The sequence below is a fragment of the Sorex araneus genome, chromosome 3 (assembly GCF_027595985.1).
Source record: "Sorex araneus isolate mSorAra2 chromosome 3, mSorAra2.pri, whole genome shotgun sequence".
NCBI lineage: Eukaryota > Metazoa > Chordata > Mammalia > Eulipotyphla > Soricidae > Sorex > Sorex araneus.
In genome coordinates this window covers 188,960,078-188,978,580 of record NC_073304.1, presented here as the reverse complement: position 1 = coordinate 188,978,580, position 18,503 = coordinate 188,960,078, and the positions used below count along the sequence as shown (strand labels likewise).

General features: G+C 41.9%; 4 protein-coding genes across 4 annotated transcripts in view; 2 read left to right on the top strand and 2 right to left on the bottom strand.

Moving 5' to 3' along the window:
- C3H17orf100 (chromosome 3 C17orf100 homolog) overlaps positions 1–6,746 on the bottom strand; it is a 33,242-nt gene extending 26,496 nt beyond the window's left edge. Inside the window, exon 1 of the mRNA XM_004605228.2 lies at positions 5,914–6,746. Coding sequence (XP_004605285.1) covers positions 6,193–6,570 — 378 coding nt within the window. The 5' untranslated portion in view covers positions 6,571–6,746 and the 3' untranslated portion in view covers positions 5,914–6,192. The remainder of the gene's footprint in view (positions 1–5,913) is intronic.
- Positions 6,628–14,471, top strand: MED31 (mediator complex subunit 31). The gene is made up of 4 exons (XM_004604950.2): positions 6,628–7,115; positions 7,896–7,973; positions 8,218–8,314; positions 14,100–14,471. Exons 1-4 carry the CDS (start codon positions 7,088–7,090, stop codon positions 14,287–14,289), a joined length of 393 nt encoding a protein of 130 aa, XP_004605007.1. The 5' UTR covers positions 6,628–7,087; the 3' UTR covers positions 14,290–14,471.
- A 143-nt stretch (positions 14,472–14,614) lies between these two features.
- On the bottom strand, positions 14,615–18,227 carry TXNDC17 (thioredoxin domain containing 17). Its single transcript, XM_004605227.2, has 4 exons — positions 17,787–18,227; positions 17,182–17,263; positions 16,710–16,785; positions 14,615–15,717 (listed from the first exon to the last, which is right to left on the bottom strand). The coding sequence occupies exons 1-4, from the start codon at positions 17,995–17,997 to the stop codon at positions 15,646–15,648; spliced, it is 441 nt and encodes a 146-aa protein (XP_004605284.2). The 5' UTR covers positions 17,998–18,227; the 3' UTR covers positions 14,615–15,645.
- An 84-nt stretch (positions 18,228–18,311) lies between these two features.
- Positions 18,312–18,503, top strand: part of KIAA0753 (KIAA0753 ortholog) — a 92,895-nt gene continuing 92,703 nt past the window's right edge. Inside the window, exon 1 of the mRNA XM_055134032.1 lies at positions 18,312–18,383. The gene's annotated coding sequence lies outside the window, so the exon portion shown is untranslated. The remainder of the gene's footprint in view (positions 18,384–18,503) is intronic.

Sequence of the window (18,503 nt, the reverse complement as noted above, 5' to 3'; positions counted from 1 at the left end):
CATATATTGATCTGATAATTTAATACTAGGGCCTGGTGATGCAGTCCAGCAGTGCTGGGGGCCACGAGGGCCACCTGGTAGTGCTCAGAGAACCACCTGGTACCCAGGGACTGAACTAGGGAATTTGAGCATGCAGAGCATGCACTTAAGTCCTTTGAGCGATCTCCTGGGTGACCTAGAGGATGACTTGAATCAAAGATCTCACTGCTTTGAGTACTTGGTTCTTCTCAAACTCTGTGGCATCTGGGGAAGGAGTATTCTAATTAATTGTATCCTTTCAAGTATTTTCAACAAAACAGAGCAAACACTACATGATAAATTTTGTTAAGATGCTCTCAGCTGTTATAATGAGTGGGTTAAATGGAGAACAGCAGGTGCTAACTTCTTCCTCAGAAAGATTTGTACTGATTATATGCAAACTAACCTGGTTGGCAACAACTGAAAGCAAGTTATATCTATGACCTCACACAATAAATCCAAGAGATTAGCAGATGGAGCTGCTAAAGATTTTCCGGGCTAGGAATATAGGGGTAGCACTGCTCTTCACTGCAGACAGGATAGGATCTGATTATGTACACCACATCAAGATACAACAGAGTCCAGGTTCCTCTGAATTTGTAAGAGAGGGAGGAGCATGATACAGCAGTCTGTAGAGCACATGCTTATAACATGTAGCTGGTACCTGTTTACAAATCATGCCAGATAAAAAGGTTCTTTGACATACTTAATCATTTTAAAGCTTTTAAATCTGATGTGGAAAATGGCATGTCTGGCAAAGACACTATTGAATCCTTTTTCTTTTTTAACCATTTTTGTCTTTTTAATTTTTTTACCCTTTCTTGCTCTGTATACACGTCTTTGAACTTCAGCTTTAAAATCCTGGCAAACCTCCTGCCTTTGTAACAAAGATAACAAAAGAAACTATCAGGATTCTGTATCTCCAAGAGAATCAGTCATCCAGAAGCCCAATCTGTGCCTTTTTCAGCGTAGTCTTCTAAGCAGTTGTACAGGTACTACACTAAGAAGGGTATGAAAATACAAAACACATTGCCTAGCAATTGTATTTTCAGCAGATACAAGGAGAGGTAGGATTGGTCTTGAAATATCGAAGGTAACTAAAGTAGAGAAAGAATACCTTGCAAATTGTCTTCCAAACAAGCAGGGGAAGGTATGGAAAATTGGGGGGAGGGGGGAATACTGGGGATTTTGGTGGAAAATGTGCACTGGTGAAGGGATGGGTGTTGGATGACTGTTATGTTCGCGAAGTTCAAACATGAAATTTTTTTTTTTAATTGAATCACCGTGAGAACAGTTACAAAGTTTTCAAGATTAAGTCTCAGTCATACAATGATAAAACACCCATCCCTTTACCAGGGCACAAGTTCCACCACCAAGAGCCCCAGTATACCCCCCTCATACCCCTGACCCTGCCTGTGTGGCAGATGATTTTCACTTTACTCTCTCTTTGATTACATTCAATTTTTGGCAGAAAACCCACTATTATTATTTGGAATTTCCCCCCAACAATCAGACCTGCCAAAAAGACATCATTAGATCATTTGTTTTCTATTGCTGATAATGAAGAGCATATGATGTTGCACAACCGCAAAAGCAGCCGCGCAGTTTTGGAATTCTGGTATTTTAGTAATTAAATCCAGAGGTTATTTCTGCCATCAGCCTCTGCGTACCGAGATTGGTTTGTGTGCCTCTGGAATCATGGCTGTTAGGAACGGAGGAGCTGTTTGTGGGCGGCCGCTGGGGTCTTATTTGGGTGGGGGGCAGGGCCGGTTCTGCCCTCCCCCACCCCCACTTCGAGATTTCCCACGTGCCCCATCACTGTAAGCTTCTACCTCTCTGTCCAATTGGCTCTGAAAGGTGGCAGTCGCCATGCTGCCACAAAGGGGAAAAGGCCAAGGGACAAAAACCCTTCCCCTTCCAGGGCGGCACGGGGCCTAGCTTAGTTCACAGTCCAGGAGTATATCTGCCAGCAGCCGCTGAGTTCCGAGATTAGTTTGTGTGCCTCTGGGATCATGGCCATTCAGGGGCAGAGGAGCCGTTCCTGAGTGTTTTTTTGTATACCAGGAAAAATAGTCCTGGTCCCCACATACTGGAGCCATGTTAGTACAAGCTCAGTGTTGCCAGGATTCCATCTGGAGAATGCAGGGAGAATGCACCTTCTCCGTCTGGGCACCCCGGTGTTATCGGCTCAGTTTGGGGTCCGGAGAATTCTCCGGTGCTCGAAGGCCAGGATCTTCACTGCTGAGTGTGGCAGGATGGCACCGGGGGCGTTTGAGGGCGTGACTTCCGGGGTCAAACATGAAATTTTTGTTACTCTACCTCATGGTGAATTAATAAAAAATAAAAATTAACAAAAAATAAAATAAAATAAAAAGAATTTAAATAAAATGAAAATACTTATAAGTTGAAAAAAAAGAAGGGGATGAAAGCAGTTAATGCAGGATATTCATTATATAGTGGTGTGGAAGACTATACTACATATAAGTCTGCAAAGATAAATATCAGGCTGCTGATATTTTTGCCAGACGGTGCACATGAAAAAAAATTATTGATTTTTCTCTTTACACATCTTTGAATTATTTCATTTGCTATATTAAGCCCATATCAATTTTTATTTAAAAAATAGGAACACTATTAAGGAAAAACAACTTTGTTAATTTTAAAAAAACATTTAAAGAGTATATATAATGGAGCCATACCATTAAAATAGAATAATTAATAAGGTCATCAAAGACTAAAATTGCAAAATTTAATCATTAGTTTCTGACAAGTTTAATGAGGCAGAGCATTAATGTGGCCTCTGGGGTTTTGTAACATTCCCCTGGCTTGAACCTTATTCTCTGAGCAGTCCAGTATACTATCCTGTAATTAAATGATGTGAGTAATGACTCAGCCTGGTGCTCATAATAGCTCCTCTCACAATGAAACCCCACAGAACCAAGATCCTTTTCAATCTACTACATGGGACCCACTTTCTTCCTGTGGTAATTATCAAATAAATTATTGAAAACAGAATTGTACAGTTTCCTTAAAAAGTGAATATATCTCTTTCCTCTAAGAGCTCTTTCCCAGAGACTGACAGAGATAACAATCTCACACCTCTCAGCATAATTCTACTATACAGTAATATTCTTAGTCCAACAGACCATGCTCTAGCTTTCTAGGTTGCTGGAATCTTCAGTGATGTGACCTTTTGGTGGAATAACACTTTGATTTCAGGTCATAATGGAAGAGTGTGCTGTATATTATAGGAGGGTTAGCAGCATCCCTAACTTTTACCCATTGGATGCTAGTCGTGTCCAATATACTCACTGTGACAAAATATTCTCCAAACACTGTCCTTGTGTCCTTCAGCATAAAACTGCCCCCAGTTAAGAACCACTGTTATAGAACAGTTGTGATTTTTCTGGTACCAGGGATAAAGCCCTTACTTCACATATGGCAAGGAAATATGTGAAACATAGATGTAGCTCTAACAATGAGCTACATCCCTGGACCAAATTCACCTGTGGCCATACATTCCAAAAATACTTGAGATTAGACCCACAGAAATCCATATAACCCTTCTCCCACCTTGAAAAATACAAGAAAAAGAAAAAAAATAGAAAAGTTTGGATCTCTGAACTTTAAGAACTACTCTATGATGATGTCTATGAAAACATAAAGTTCATGTCTCTGAACTTTAAGAACTACTCTATGATGTCTATGTTTTAGAGTTTTCTAAAGAATTCCTTTAACATTTAGTGCAAACTTTCTCCATTATTGGCAACTGTCAAAAAAACTAAAGACAAAGAAAAATTAGGCAGGTCACATTAGTATTCAACTGGTGCTCCCCAAGGAATAAGATCTCAAATTCATCCTTGAATAAAATTAGCAAGACAAACTGGCTGGTGATGGTTTCCTAGTTCCATGACTTAACATCTATGTACTAGATTATCCCACATGTTCTATTTTCAATTCATTCTCACTTCTCTCAAAGTTAGCCTGCCTATCACTGAACTTATACTCAATGTTTCCACTAGGGTTTTGTATAGTTACCCCCAAACTCCTCATGGTTGTAACTTCTATACCTGATCTTTCCCTAGAATCTCAGTAAATGGCATAACCATACCCCAAAATGTTTACGCCACAACTTACAAGTCATCTTTGATTCTATCTTCCATATCCAATACTAGTATTTTGGCTATTGTTTCTAAAACATATCCTGCAGTGTTTCCTCTTTTCTCTAGTTTCATTCTGCTACAAAAATCTGAACCACTTCGGGGCCGGAGCGATAGCACAGCGGGTAGGGCGTTTGCCTTGCACGCGGCCGACCCGGGTTTGATCCCTGGCATCCCATATGGTCCCCCAAGCACTGCCAGGAGTAATTCCTGAGTGCAAAGCCAGGAGTAACCCCTGAGCATCGCTGGGTGTGACCCAAAAAGAAAAAAAAATCTGAACCACTTCTATCTCCTCCTGACTAGTTCTCTCTACTCTCCTATATCTGAGTTTCTTAACTTCACACTATTGATATTCTGAATTGAGTAATTTGTTGGCTAGGGTGTATGTGTGTCTTGTTCTCTATAGGTTGTTTTGCAGAGTTTTTTGGTTTCTACTTACTAGAAACTAAGAGCACTTGCTTAAATTTTAACAAATAAGTCTCCAGACATTGCCCAATGTCTACCTAGGATACAAGTCACCTGTCAAAAATCAATGTCTTTGTATGGCCACTCTTCACCAACCCAAATCTCAGTTCAAATATCGCCTAATTAGCAAAGTCTTCCCTAACCATAAAGAACATTCTCTATTCCATTACCGCCATTCTCTATCACATTATCTATTTCATAGAATGAAATATAGCAGAAAATGGTTTAGCCTGGCCATGTGTATCTTCATGGAATATAAGCTACAATATAGTTATCACCCACTCTGGCTTGTTTCGCTTGTTCGTTTTGGCTATAATGAAGAGCCAGGCAGAGAAGGTACTTAAAATGGTCTTTGGGGGATAAGAGATAGTACAGTGGGTAAAATGCTTGCTCTGTATACAGCTGACCTGTGTGAATCCTCAGCACCGCATATAATTCCCTCAAGTACCACCATGAGTAATCCCTGAGCACAGAACCAGGAATCCCTGAGCACTGCCAGATGTGACAGCAAATTAAAAAAAAAAATCCATCTGTGCCTCCTCAAACCTCATGTCAGGAGCTAGAGTGATAGTACCGCAGCAGTAAGAGCACTTGCCTTCCATGCAGCTGACAGGGGTTAAATTGCTGGCATCCCATATGGTCCCTGGAGCTTGCCAGGAGTGATTTGAGTGCAGAGGCCTGACCACAGCCTGGTTTGACCCTTCCCTGCCACATACACACACACACACACAAACCCCCAAAACTTCTAAAATTATCCTAAATTGTTAAGTGTTATTGTTTACCTACATTTTTCATTTGTAACTACTCTCTTCAAAAGTGTGTGGGGAGGGGAATTATGCACAAAGGCTTGGTGAAAAAGCTTATTCAAAATAAGTGCTTATTTTGATGGGGCTGGAGTGCTAGAACAGTGGATAGGGTATTTGCCTTGCAGACAGTCGACCAGGATTCAATTCCCAGCATCCCATATGGTTGGTCCTTCCTGTACCTCCAGGAATGATTCCTGAGCAGAGAGCCAGGACTAACTGCTGAGCATCGTGGGCGTGGCCCTCCAAAAACCAAACCCAAAAAGCCAATTAATTACTGTGAATCTGCCTTTTGCCCTTCAGGTTTTCAGTGTGTGTGTGTGTGTGTGTGTGTGTGTGTGTGTGTGTGTGTGTGTGTGTACACACACATATGTATAATAAAATCACTAGTCTTGATTTCGATTTGGTCTCTATCCTTAAATTTGATGCAGTGAAGGGCTTTTTGGGACTCTAAATCCAAAACTCACCTGTGGTGCAGTGGTCCAAACGGCCTCTTCGTCCACCAAGCCAATTTATCATCCTGAACACTCTTCGTGCGGCTTCACGTGAAATCGTTCACTGGGTCAAAGTGCTCAAAATGCAGGGCAGTCAATAAAAGTTGGCTGGGTCTGGAAAACGCAGCTTGACTCTTTCCTCCATTGATTTATGAGCTGTTCTCATGAAACCCAAGATTGGGCCACCTGCTGGTTGCACACTGGTGGCAGTTCTCTCCCCCGCGCAGGACTCATGGACCTCCGGAAGCCCCTTCACCAGGGCGTTTTCACATTCGGGCGAGCCGCGGGCTTGTCCCGCCGGAGGGGGCTCTCCACGCGGTGCAGAGACGTCTCCACTTGCCGGGTTGAGGCCCTGACTTGGCGGGAAGAAGTCTCGGTGCGCTGTGAGGAGGTCTCCACGTGCTCAGAGGACACCTCGAGGACGTGCGGGGCCCGTTTCCCAGAGGGGGTCAGGAAGGGCCCCTCACTGAGGCGCTGGGAGGTCTCCACCTGCCGGGAAGACATTCGCACCTGTCTGGAAGACGTTTCCACGCGGCGGGACGACGTCTCCACGCGGACCGTCGACGTCTCTTTGTGATGGGTGGTCTCCACCCGGGACAAGGAGGGCTTTCCTCGAAGGGGTGAGGCCATTCTACATGAGCAGCGTGACCAGCAAGGCTTCTAGAGGATCCGAACTCAACATCCCAGCTGGAATTGCCTCCGGTGGCGTCATAGGGCTGTGGTGACGTCACAGTGGTGGTTTACGTCAGCCAGGCGCAAGGGCGGCTGCGTAGGCCAGGACGTCCCATCGTTAGGCGCTTTGGTCCTTCTGCGGGCTGGGTTATTCCTGGAAAATCCTGGGCCTGCCGGTCAACCGCGGCCTCAGCTCTGGCACCACCCTCTCGCCTTTCAGGAGCCGGAGCGGGAGGAGCTGGGGCTGGGCGGCCCCGCGACGGGCGGAGCCAGGACTGGGCGATTCCGAGGGGGCGGGGCCCGAGCTGGGCGGCCCCGGGAAGGGCGGAGCCGCCGGTGTGATCCCGGCTGCGCCCGCCCCCGCAGCCCACAATGCCCTGCGACCGGAAGGGGCAGCCGCGGCTTCCGGAGTCTCCCCGGCCGCTTGGGGAGCTGCCTCAGTTGTGCTGCTGGTTACCGGGGTACTTCTCTTGTGATGGCCGGGGCTGTCGCTATGGAAACAGGTAACCGCGAGTGTACGCAAACAAAACTGCCCTGGACTTAGTCTAGCCCTTTTCTTCGGGGAGACTCTCTAAGGCCCGTTTCCTGGCATGGGTAGAATTTGGAGCGCGCGGGGTTGAGGACTCGATTAGCGCCTAGGAAAGGTGATGGTTGATGGTTTTTCTTTTCGGTTTGTTCGCCGGTAGTTTTTCCTCACTGGTTATTCAGAAAGTGATCCCAAAGCTTTCCCGGCGTGGGCGAAACGGAGGGAAGGACCGTCAACAGTCGTTTCGATGGGGCTCTGTGTCTTATACGAGCTTGCATGCTTTTGAAATATCGTTGATAATCTTGTGTATCATTCTGTCACACACACACACAAAAGTGGAGGCTTCCCACTTTTGCACATTCTTCAGTCAACTTGCATTCTAAGCCTTGACCTAATTGATTTGCGTTCACTTAGCTTTTTCTTAGTAGCTGAATTATCCTAGCGCGCGACTGAAATAAAGGCAGTTTCATAACCTAACTTGGTTTGTTAAAATTCCTACAAGTGGTAAATACCCTCCTCCACCTGTGTTTTTGTTTTCTTTGAAGATTTCAACTTTACAGAAAACTTTAAACATCTCTTAATTCCTCCTCCTAGATCTTTACGAAAGTTTTATCTCTTCACACTCAGTTTTAAAAAAAATCATGTCATATATTCAGAAGTGTATTTCAGTTAAGTTCCTTTACTGTTTCCTTTCTTCATATCGACACTGTTTCATGATCTCTACTGTGGATGATTTTTTTGCTATCTTCTCTTTTAGATGATGCGGGAAATCGACTTCGATTTCAATTGGAGTTGGAATTTGTGCAATGTTTAGCTAACCCAAATTATCTTAATTGTAAGTTGCTGAACACCTCATTTAGTTGACTTTCTTAAAGAAATTGCATTTATATATACCTAGTAGAATTACTGCTTGCATTTATGATAGTATATATCTATAGATTTATTTATAGATAGATATCAAATTGGGGCTTTTTTGGGTTTAAATTTATTTTGAATTTGATGGGCATTAGTGGTGGGGATAATATATGTATAGTTTAAGTATTGGTTTACTCTACAAAAAAATTTTTTATGCTTTTCAGTTCTTGCCCAAAGAGGTTACTTCAAAGACAAAGCTTTTGTTAATTATCTTAAGTACTTGCTTTACTGGAAAGAACCAGAATATGCCAAGTATCTAAAGTAAGTTTAATTTTTATAATCCTAAATATATGTATACTTTATTATACTCCAAACCACTGATATTTAACACTGAAATGTTTCACATTGGAAAAGAGTGCATTTTAATTCTTAATTTAAAAAAATACTCTAAATTAGATACTCTACATTGGATTTCTGTGATAATTTACTCCCATTATCCCTTTACCTTTTGTTGTTTCCTAGTACTCATCTCCCCCATCTTACTAAGCTAAAGAAAGCAAAACAGTTTTCTACTAGATCTCTCAAAATGTAAATCAGGATCCAAGTCATACTACAGGGGGTAAGGTTCCTTCTGGGCATCACATCTCATCACATCCCCTGCACATCACAAGGTGTGATCCTTGAGCACCCAGCACCACCCCTTTTAAATCACCATCCAGGAAATGGCTCAGAAGTTAGTAGTGTGCATGCTTTGCTTATTGGAAGCTTGGATTTGATCCTAGGCACCTCAGAATACTGGAGTACTGCCTGGAGTAGACTCTGAGCACAACTGGATTCAGTACCAAAACAAAAAATTGTAAACTATGACTGATCCCATTCTTGCTTCCAACTTTTCAGTTGCTTTCCTTTGCATGTGGATAAATCTCTGTCTGTTCTTGTCCTATCTGCTCTAGCCTCTTACTTGGCCATAATTTTGCAACTCACTCCATCTCACTTGTATTCTGACTTCAAGGATCCTATAGTCTAAAAATGTAATGATAACAAAGGTTTAAAATTGAAGGACACAGAAGTGGGGTACTTAATAAGGTTTTCTGGAGTAGGTAACTTGGCTGAGTTTCAGTTACTGCTCTCTACTTTTAGGGTCTCTTGTGTGCCAAGCACTGTGCTCTTTCAAAATATATGGCATATATAATTTCATCATAACATTGATGAGGAAAAAACATCTAGCCTGCATTGACTTAAAACAAAGTACTTGAGGACCTGCTTTAATATAAAATTTTTTTTCCCCAAGTATCAGTTTTCAAGAACCTATTCAGAAGATTAAGTGAAAACATACTGTATCCATATAATTTAGGTTGTACAACAGGTGCTTTCATTTTAAAGCTTGAATATATTTCAGGAAACATGCAATAATCATGACTGTTATTTTGTTTTTGTCTTTGGGCCACACCTTGAAGGTGCTCAGGGGTTATCCTGACTCTGTATTTGGGAATCCCTCCTGGCGGGCTTGGGGACCATATGGAATTCTGGGATTGAACCCTGGTTGGTCATGTGCAAGGCAAACACCCTACCCACTTTAATATTTCTCCAGCCCCAAGACTGTTCTTTTTTAATGATAAAAAATAAACCTCAGACTTATACATCTTTGTCTTTGGGGGCTGGAGAGACAGTACAGTGAGTAAGATGCTTGCCTTGCATGTACCTAACCTTGTTCAAGTCTTGACAGTCCATATGCTCCCCAGTTCTACCCCGAGCTTTACCAGCGGTGATCCCTGAGTGCAGAGCCAAGTGTATGCCCTGAGCACCACTGGGTATGACTTCTACCTCCCCCAAAAAAGGGAATTGAAAAAAAAGTTTTTAGTTTTTTTCCCTAAACACACATAAGAACATGTTTAAAATGTATACTTTATCCAAGTTGTTTTTCTGATCTATTCCCAGTATCCATGAATCCCACATCCTCTTGTTCCTTCTAGAACCCTTAGAAACCTTACTGGCCCTTTGTAAACAACCATCTATGTAATTTGGGGAGATTTACTTCTTTCTGTACTGAAACATGTTGAATTTTATGTAAACTTAGACTTACTGTTGGAGTCTGAGACCTAGACATCAAGTTTAGTTGCAAAACACTTAAAAGATTAATTCTCTGCTAGACTGTTCACAGTGTTCTCATTTTAGACTTATTGTTGGAGTCTGAGTCCTAGACATCAAGTTTAGTTGCAAAACACTTAAAAGATTAATTCTCTCTGCCAGACTCTTCACAGTGTTCTTATTTTTCAACAGTCAGCATTTAAAGAATGGAAATTATGTTTAATTAGATTTTCAGTTACTCTTTTTTTTTTTTTTTTTTGCTTTTTGGGTCACACCTGGCAATGCACAGGGGTTACTCCTGGCTCTGCACTCAGGAAGCACCCCTGGCCATGCTCAGGGTACCATATGGGATGCTGGGATTTGAACCCGGGTCGGCCGCGTGCAAGGCAAACGCCCTACCCGCTGTGCTATCTCTCCAGCCCAGTTACTCTTTAAAATGTGGAAAATCTGGTCATTTTGGGTCATCATTTTCCAGTGACTTGTTAGAACTTAAAAGCAGCTGCCTTTTCTAGATACTGCCATCACCTGAGCTCTCTAGTGAGTATATATTGCTCAGTTCAGGGCTAGCCGGTTTTATTGTTAATTGTCTTTATTTTGTTGTGTAATACACACTTCTCCCAAGTATCTTCAACTCCTATTCCCAGTTGTGTTTGGGGGATGGGCAAGGGCTTGGACCATCTAATGGTGCTCAGACTGGCTATTCTGGACTGTTCAGGACTGAATCCTGGCAGTACTGAGGCCCATATATAGTCCGGCGGAGTGAACTGGGTTTGTAGCATGAAATGTAAGCAAGCATACTACCTCTTGTATCCTGTCTGTTCTAATTTTGTTATGGAATTAATGCAGAACTTGTTATCTTCTTGAGCCAAGTGTCCTCCCTGTAGTTATTTAAATTTAAGAGGCTGCAAATTAACCCCCTGTGGGCATTATATTTAGTGTTCACAATATTTTCTTTTTTTTTTTTTTCTTTTTGGGTCACACCTGGCGATGCACAGGGGTCCTGGCTCTACATTTAGGAACCACCCCTGGCGGTGTTCAGGGGACCATATGGGATGCTGGGAATCGAACCTGGGTCGGCCGCATGCAAGGCAAACGCCCTACCCGCTGTGCTATGCTCCAGCCCCTAGTGTTCACAATATTTTCATTTTTCAATAGTCTTCATTTAAAGAATGAAAAATTGCATATAATCAGATCGCCAGCTACTCTTTAAAATATGGAAAATCTGGTCATGTCAGGTTATTCTCTGAACGACTGGCCGGAGGTGAGGAACATTTGCTTTTTCTGGACATTCCATCACTTGACCTGCTTCACTAATAGCTAGTGATTACAATTATAATTTTCTTTTCTTTCATTTTTTTTCACCTATCTTTACCCATTTCTTAATTGCTCTTTGGGTATTTTTGCAATTGTGCTGTACCCCTATCAGCTAAGTTCAACACAGACCTTCAGATGTGATCAGGTTAGGGTATGGTGATCCAAATACCATTTTTAGTTGAGATGATCTGGTAGGTCCCATCTCAGAGCCCTGGGCATTTCTCTTCTTCATATGGACATTCGACATTCCACAGTTGGGGGAAAGGGTTGGGAAGCCTCCCAGTGCTCTGTAGGCTGTGGGCCCTTTCTGGTGATTTTTGGCCAATTTGGTTCAGTGTGAAGACTTTATAATGCTAGCAACTACCTGGGCCACCCTAACAGTGCTCAGGTAACCCAGCGATGTTCAAGGATTCACATTGTTGACTTGCGCTCTTTATGTCAACTAAAATCCTTCTGTTCAGATTTTCATAATTGGTCTAAATTGAGTTCTTCATTTGTGTCTTAATACTTTTGTGTAATCTAAATGCAGGGTCAGGGATTTGGCTTAAGTAGAGCAGGTCTGTAAAGGCCCCAGCACAATATGCTCTGCACACCACTAAGCATGACCCTCATAGAGACTGAAAAATAAAAAGAACTTCTCTTTTGGTATCACAGGAGTATATTAGAAATGCAAAGCTCAGGCACTGTTTAGGTGTAAATCAGAATCTGTGAGTTAAGTGATTCATAGGTTCATTAAGTGTGAGAACATAATGGTCGTAAACTGTCCCAAGTTTTAGTCATTGTATATACCTTGGCTGTAGTATATATAGGTTCTATAGGATCTCTTGTTTTGTATGAACTCAGATTTTCTCTTTTCTCTTTGAAGTAATTTCACTCTCAAAATAGCTGGAAAATAGTATGGATAATTTTTGTATATTCTTCACCTGGGAGGTAGGGGGGACATTATATATAACCACAGTATTATCAAAATAGACCATTGTGGGGCCGGAGTGATAGCACAGCAGGTAAGGCGTTTGCCTTGCATGCCGCCAACCCGGGTTCGATCCCCGGCATCCCATATGGTCCTCCAAGCACCAGCCAGGAGTAATTCCTGAGTGCAAAGCCAGGAGTAACCCCTGAGCATCGCTGGGTGTGACCCAAAAAGCAAAAAAAAAAAAAAAAAAAAAAAAGACCATTGTTAGTATTAAAGTATTCATCTGATCAGCAGGCCTCATTCATGTTTTGCGAACTGTCATACTAAATAACCATGCTGTTACAATTACCCATTATCTTCATTTGTTGTTTTATCATACTATAGTCTGTCTCCTATAATCTTGAGAGGTTTTCCCATGTCTGTGACACAGAGGTGATGTCTTCTTGGTATATATTAGGAGTCACAGGAAATCACTTTGTTCCAGTATTTGTGATGTGAATTCTCACCAGTTTGAGGTGTGATGTGACTGCCTTGTTTCTCCATTTCAAGTTATTTTCCTCTTTTCATCTATTATTTTGTTGAGCTCTACTCCTGCCCAATGGCTTAGTTTTTCTCACTGACTTTATCATGTATTGAAGATACTGAATCAGTTTTTTACTGAGGTGATTTTCTAATACCATCATTTTTTATTAGTTGAAATTCAGTGCTAAGGTACATGCCTGTGTTCCTAATTTATTCTTTAAAAGGTTTGGATTTGTAATTTATCTTACATATTGGATTTTTTATTTACTTTGCATATTCATGAATTTTTATGCTTTTATGCTAGACTTGGTCATTGAGCTCTCCTTTGCATTGAAAGTACTTTTGGTGTATTCATGATTTTTTTTTTTGGCTGGTGCTTCAGTCTTGACTTTCTCTTAGCCTTGGAATGAGCCATTTTTTAAAAGAACTCTGATTTGGTTACTCAATATGTTCTTTGGTACCAGTATTATTGCTTGTATACCTTCAGCACACACAGCTTAGGAACTGTATGTGTGGATATATCTATTTCTTTGTCTGTTTCTTTAAATTAAAAGCCATTCAGAGTTTCCAATTACAGCCCAGTAACCTAAGACTCATTCTAGCTTCCTACTTTATCTGGGACTCAGTTTTTTCTATTGGCCTAAAATGTGGTCATCTTTACACACAGTATACTTATGTCTACTCAGTATAGAGTAGACAGAAGAGTATACATAAATTTAGAATTGCTATATATGCACTAAAAATGACTTCTTGTTTGGGTCATAGCTACCTAGCTGTGCTTACAGCTTGCTTCTGGCTCTGTGCTTAATCAGGTGCAATGTTTGGTGCGGGCCTCATGTAAAGCAAGTACCTTACCCTGCTGTACTCTCTGGCCTGATTAATGGTACTTTTTACCATTATTGGTAGGAAAGCAACAGTTATCAATTATGCATAAGCTTGAAAAGATTTTATATTTCTCTCCTTGGAACCCAATAGATAGCATCATTTGCCACCAGACATTGACAATTAGCTTTTACTGTGTGGTCTTCAAAAATTATTTCACCTTTTGAACTTGTGTTCTCAGTTTTGAAAATTTTGCCTAATGCTGTCTTTTGATGACAGATTTCTCTGCTAAGCTGGGAAAAAACTGACATTAATGAAATAAAGTATACTAAGATAATATTAAATAGAGAAATGTTGGGCTACAAGATAATTGATAAGTAACTGGATTATAGCTTGGCTTTATTGGCTTAAATTATGTCTATCACTAACTTATGAACTCAAACCCAGGTACCCTCAGTGTTTACACATGCTAGAACTACTCCAATATGAACATTTCCGTAAGGAGCTGGTGAATGCTCAGTGTGCGAAATTTATTGATGAGCAGCAAATTCTGCACTGGCAGCACTATTCTCGGAAGAGGATGCGCCTTCAGCAAGCCTTGGCAGAGCAACAACAGCAAAACACATCAGGAAAATGAAAAGCTGGACTCAGAACAGGCTCTTAGGACATGTATATAACTTTTGTACAGAGAAGATAAGAAGACTCTTCCTACCTACCTTACTGTGAAAGCACCTAGAACCTTTAATGTGTGGTTTAAGTTAATGAACCTTTTATTGTTAATAATTATTTCTGTTAAATCAGAATTGCTTTTTGATTTCCCTTTGGATTTGTTTTTATTAGTATTTAGCAGAATGAAACACCAATTTTGGGGGATTTACATTAATTTGAGGTATTAGGGGTGGGGTAAGGGGACAGCCAACAAATACCCACCTTTCTTCTTGATGTAAATAAGGCTTGAGAGGGAAGTCAGTCTCAGAATCTTACTATTCATTCCTGTCAGCAGCCCTCCCTCCCCTTATCTAAAGAATGAGAAGAGCAGAGGCCCTTTAAAATCAGCAAGTATTGCCAGAGAGGACAGACCTTTGCTTAGAACCTTTAAGGAAGAATCTTTGGTATGTGAATCAAGTTAATGAAGACAGGGAGGAGATTAGTGATTACTAATGTAACTCTTGACTTTGAGTCTAGGCTAGAACAAAAGAGGACTCATAAATACCTGTGCTCATTCTGGAAACCTAACACCTGGCAGATGCTCCAAGCTGCCCACTACCCTAATTACTTAGCTGCATTCTCATTTCCAGAATAGTTTTGTTCATAAAGGAGGAAACTGGGCTGGAGCTATGATAGTACAGAGGGTAGGGCGTCTGTTTGCCTTGCACACAGCAGACCTGGGTTCAATCCCCGGCATCCCATATAGTCCCCCAAGCATTGTCAGGAGTAATTCCTGACTGCAGAGCTAGGAGTAACCCCTGAGTCTCACTGAGTGTGACCCAAAAAGAAAAAAAGGAAACTGAGGTTTCGATAGGTTAAGTAACTTGCCTACAGTTGTACAGCTAATAAGTGGTAGTGTGATTGACTCATGGGCCAGAGTTCTTCCTAATCACTGGGTTATGTAGTATCCAACTTGTTTTACACACACATCTGACAGTGAAGCACATTCAGAAATCTGTAAAATGACGGGGTCAGAGAGTGCAGTGGGCTTGAGCACATGCTTTGCAAGCCAGTGGTAATCTTTTCAGAGATTTGGAAGCTGTCTTTTGCACTAAGAGTTTTAGAATTTATCTTCAATCATACATCGCTTTGCCCCATCACTGCCATTTCTGAAGATTTTACATCTAAAAGGATTCAAATAGTACAAGTAAAAAAAGGATTTGTGAGGATTTTAATAGCACTGTTTAGCCACACTGCCATTATTTTTTACATCATTATTCACATGAATTCAAAGCAAGTGTACAAGTTGATAAAATCAGGAAATCAAGACAATTGCCATCATCAATTACTCATCTTCGGAGAACAACATTTCCACGAGGGTGGCCTGAAGACACTCAGATTCTACCAGTTTCTGAGGCTGTAATAAAAGAGCAGTTAAGTCTTAAGTCATAGCTACAATATATCATTAAGAGTAGAGTCAGTTCTACTTTGACTGACTCAAAAGAAATAACATTCAGATACTATCAACTAGCTGTAACAAGTTTTATGAAATAGTTAAGATATTCACCTTAAGATGAATCATGAAAATGCTTGGCTGCAAATACTAAAACAGGATATAGCAAGATCAGTGCCATCTTTTTTACTTAAACTTTTTTTGGTTTTTTTTTGGGGGGCCACACCTGGCATTGCTCAGGAATCACTTCTGGCAGTGCTTGGAATACCATATGAGATGCTGGAGATCAAATCCAGGTTGGCTCCACCTACTGTACTACTGGCTGGCAACTTTTTAAATTTAGAATACCTCAACTATGTATGACTAGAAGAGGTGATCTTTTCCACTCAGAATTACGGATTATATAGAAAACAATGATACCAAAGTTTTATGTGCTGGCCATAAAATTTTCTTGATACTTTCCTTAAAGTTTCAAGATATTCTTGATGCTTTATCAGTTCTTAAGTAATTTTAAAAGAACAGCTTCATAGGAGCTGGGGTGATAGTACAGTTGGTAGGGTGCATGCCTTGCATACAATAGACCCTGATTCGATCTCTGGTACCTCATGGTTGGACCCATTTAGCACTATCAGGAATGGTCCCTGAACCATGGTCCTGTAGCCAAGAGTAAGTCCTGAGTACCACCAGATGCGTGGCAACCCTTTTTATAAAGGTTTAAAAACCTCCATTTTAAAAGAATGGCTTTCTTTAAAGGCATTTAAGAAAAACAGTATTTAATTTGCATTACCAAGAGTTTATTTGAATTGGCAATACATGGACAGACAGGTTGTAGTTTTTAAGGCACTCCAAACATCAATGTAATATGCAGATAACACAAGATCTTTTAAATTTAAATTCAAAACAAAGGAGTTTTGACATAAGTGTAAAGTAGCCTGGATACAATTAAGGATACTTACTGTTCCATGTTTAAGCAATGTAGGTACTGCAGTTATTTTCAGGTTTTTTCTAAAGTCATTATCAGGATCTTTCCAACTAAAGAGAAATAGTAGTCAGGAGAAGCATGATTCCAAACAGTTTGCTTAATATTTGATATATATACTTACACTTTTAGCCTTTCATTGTATTATGGTAAACATTTAACACGTGAGGAGGCCTGATTTACTACCCCATGCAAGGTTCTCAAAGTACGCTGACATAAAATGTTAAAACAAGTTTCAAAGAAATCCCATCCCAGATTCATGTAATAACCCATTAAAAAAAGTGGCTGAACATTCAATATTTAATTTTTGTAGTTAATAGCGTTTGATTGCATGGCATAAAGATTTCACCGTAGAGAGCAGAATCTGAGTAACCCCTAGGTCTTTCCCACCAAAGTAAGTATTCATTGTCCAGTGCATGTCGGGGAAACGAGTATACATGGCCACTTACTAAGGTCTCTCTCCTACTTGGCAGTAGATGAACACACATCCTTCTTTAATATGCTTCAACCCTTCACGTACCACTGGGTCAGCTGTAAAAAAGATTGATACAAAGTTATCAACTCCAATCAGGTTCTGATAGTGTTTCTCTTCCACACCCTCAATCTCCGTAAATACTGACTTTAACTTGCAGTTAACAAAGGTTAACTGGAATCAGATGATCTTTTCTGATTTGAGGACACTTTAAGACTAAGAACCAAGTCCAAATTCTGATTTGTTCCCACGCCAACGAGCCCAGAACTAAAGGCGAACAAATTATTTGCTGACATAGAAAAGAAATCAACGTTACGTTTCCAGTTAAGACATACGGGGAAACGAAAAGTTGTAGAGAGAGGCTGGATTCCAGACCTGTGTAGTTACAGAAGCGTACTCTTGGGCAGGGAAGAGACAAACAACTGCACAATGGAAAAGATGAAGTAAGAACGCTAGAAGACGATTCAGTTCGCCCCGAGGGTCTGCGAGCAAAATCCTGGCCTCCAAGCCTAGCCCCAGTTTAGAGCCTTTCGCCACTTCCGCTCCGAATCCCCGAGCAGCAGCCCCGAATCCCGGTCTCACCCTGTTCACAGTCGGGGCACCAGCTTTTCCCTTCGGCGTCCTTGGAACCGGTGAAGTAGGCGAAAATGGTCTTGCCTTTGTGCTGCTCCACAGCCTTGTCGAACTCCTCGAAGCCCGACACTCTCACTTCCTCGTACGGGGCCATCGGCAAAGGCTGAGGTGGCGGAGCAAGGGAGGAATGTGAACCTCCGGGCTCCGCGGCTGGGACCATGGTGGGGGCGGGGCCGGGCTGGCAAGGGGCGGGGCTGGAGGTAGGCGGGGCCGAGAGCCCCTGAGCCGAGGTGCTACGGCAGCCTCCTAAGGACAGAACATCCTCCCCTTCATTCCGCTCCGCTTCTCGGCTCTTTCCCTGCGGGCTTCAGTTCCGAAACTCAGAATTTTATTCTAATCTGGTCCAGGTCCCCGCCCCATGTACAGTGACTGCAAAAAATGTCGCCCTGCAGTCTCGGAGTCCTTAAGTGGCTCCGAAGCCTTAGCGGCTCCCAAAACGCCCTGCGCCTGTTGCTATGGCGACTGGGCAAGCGGCCGGAAGTGAGGCCTAGTTAGTGCGGGGGTTCCCTGCCCGTTTCCCGGTTGCCGCGTCTCGCCCCAGGCCAGGTGGGCTCGGGCCGGGACTGGGGGGGATTCTGGGAAATTGCAATAGGAAACATGGACCTCCGGGAAAGGAACCCTTGACCCCGGGAACGTCTTGCCGCTCCGTCCTCTCTCATTATCCTT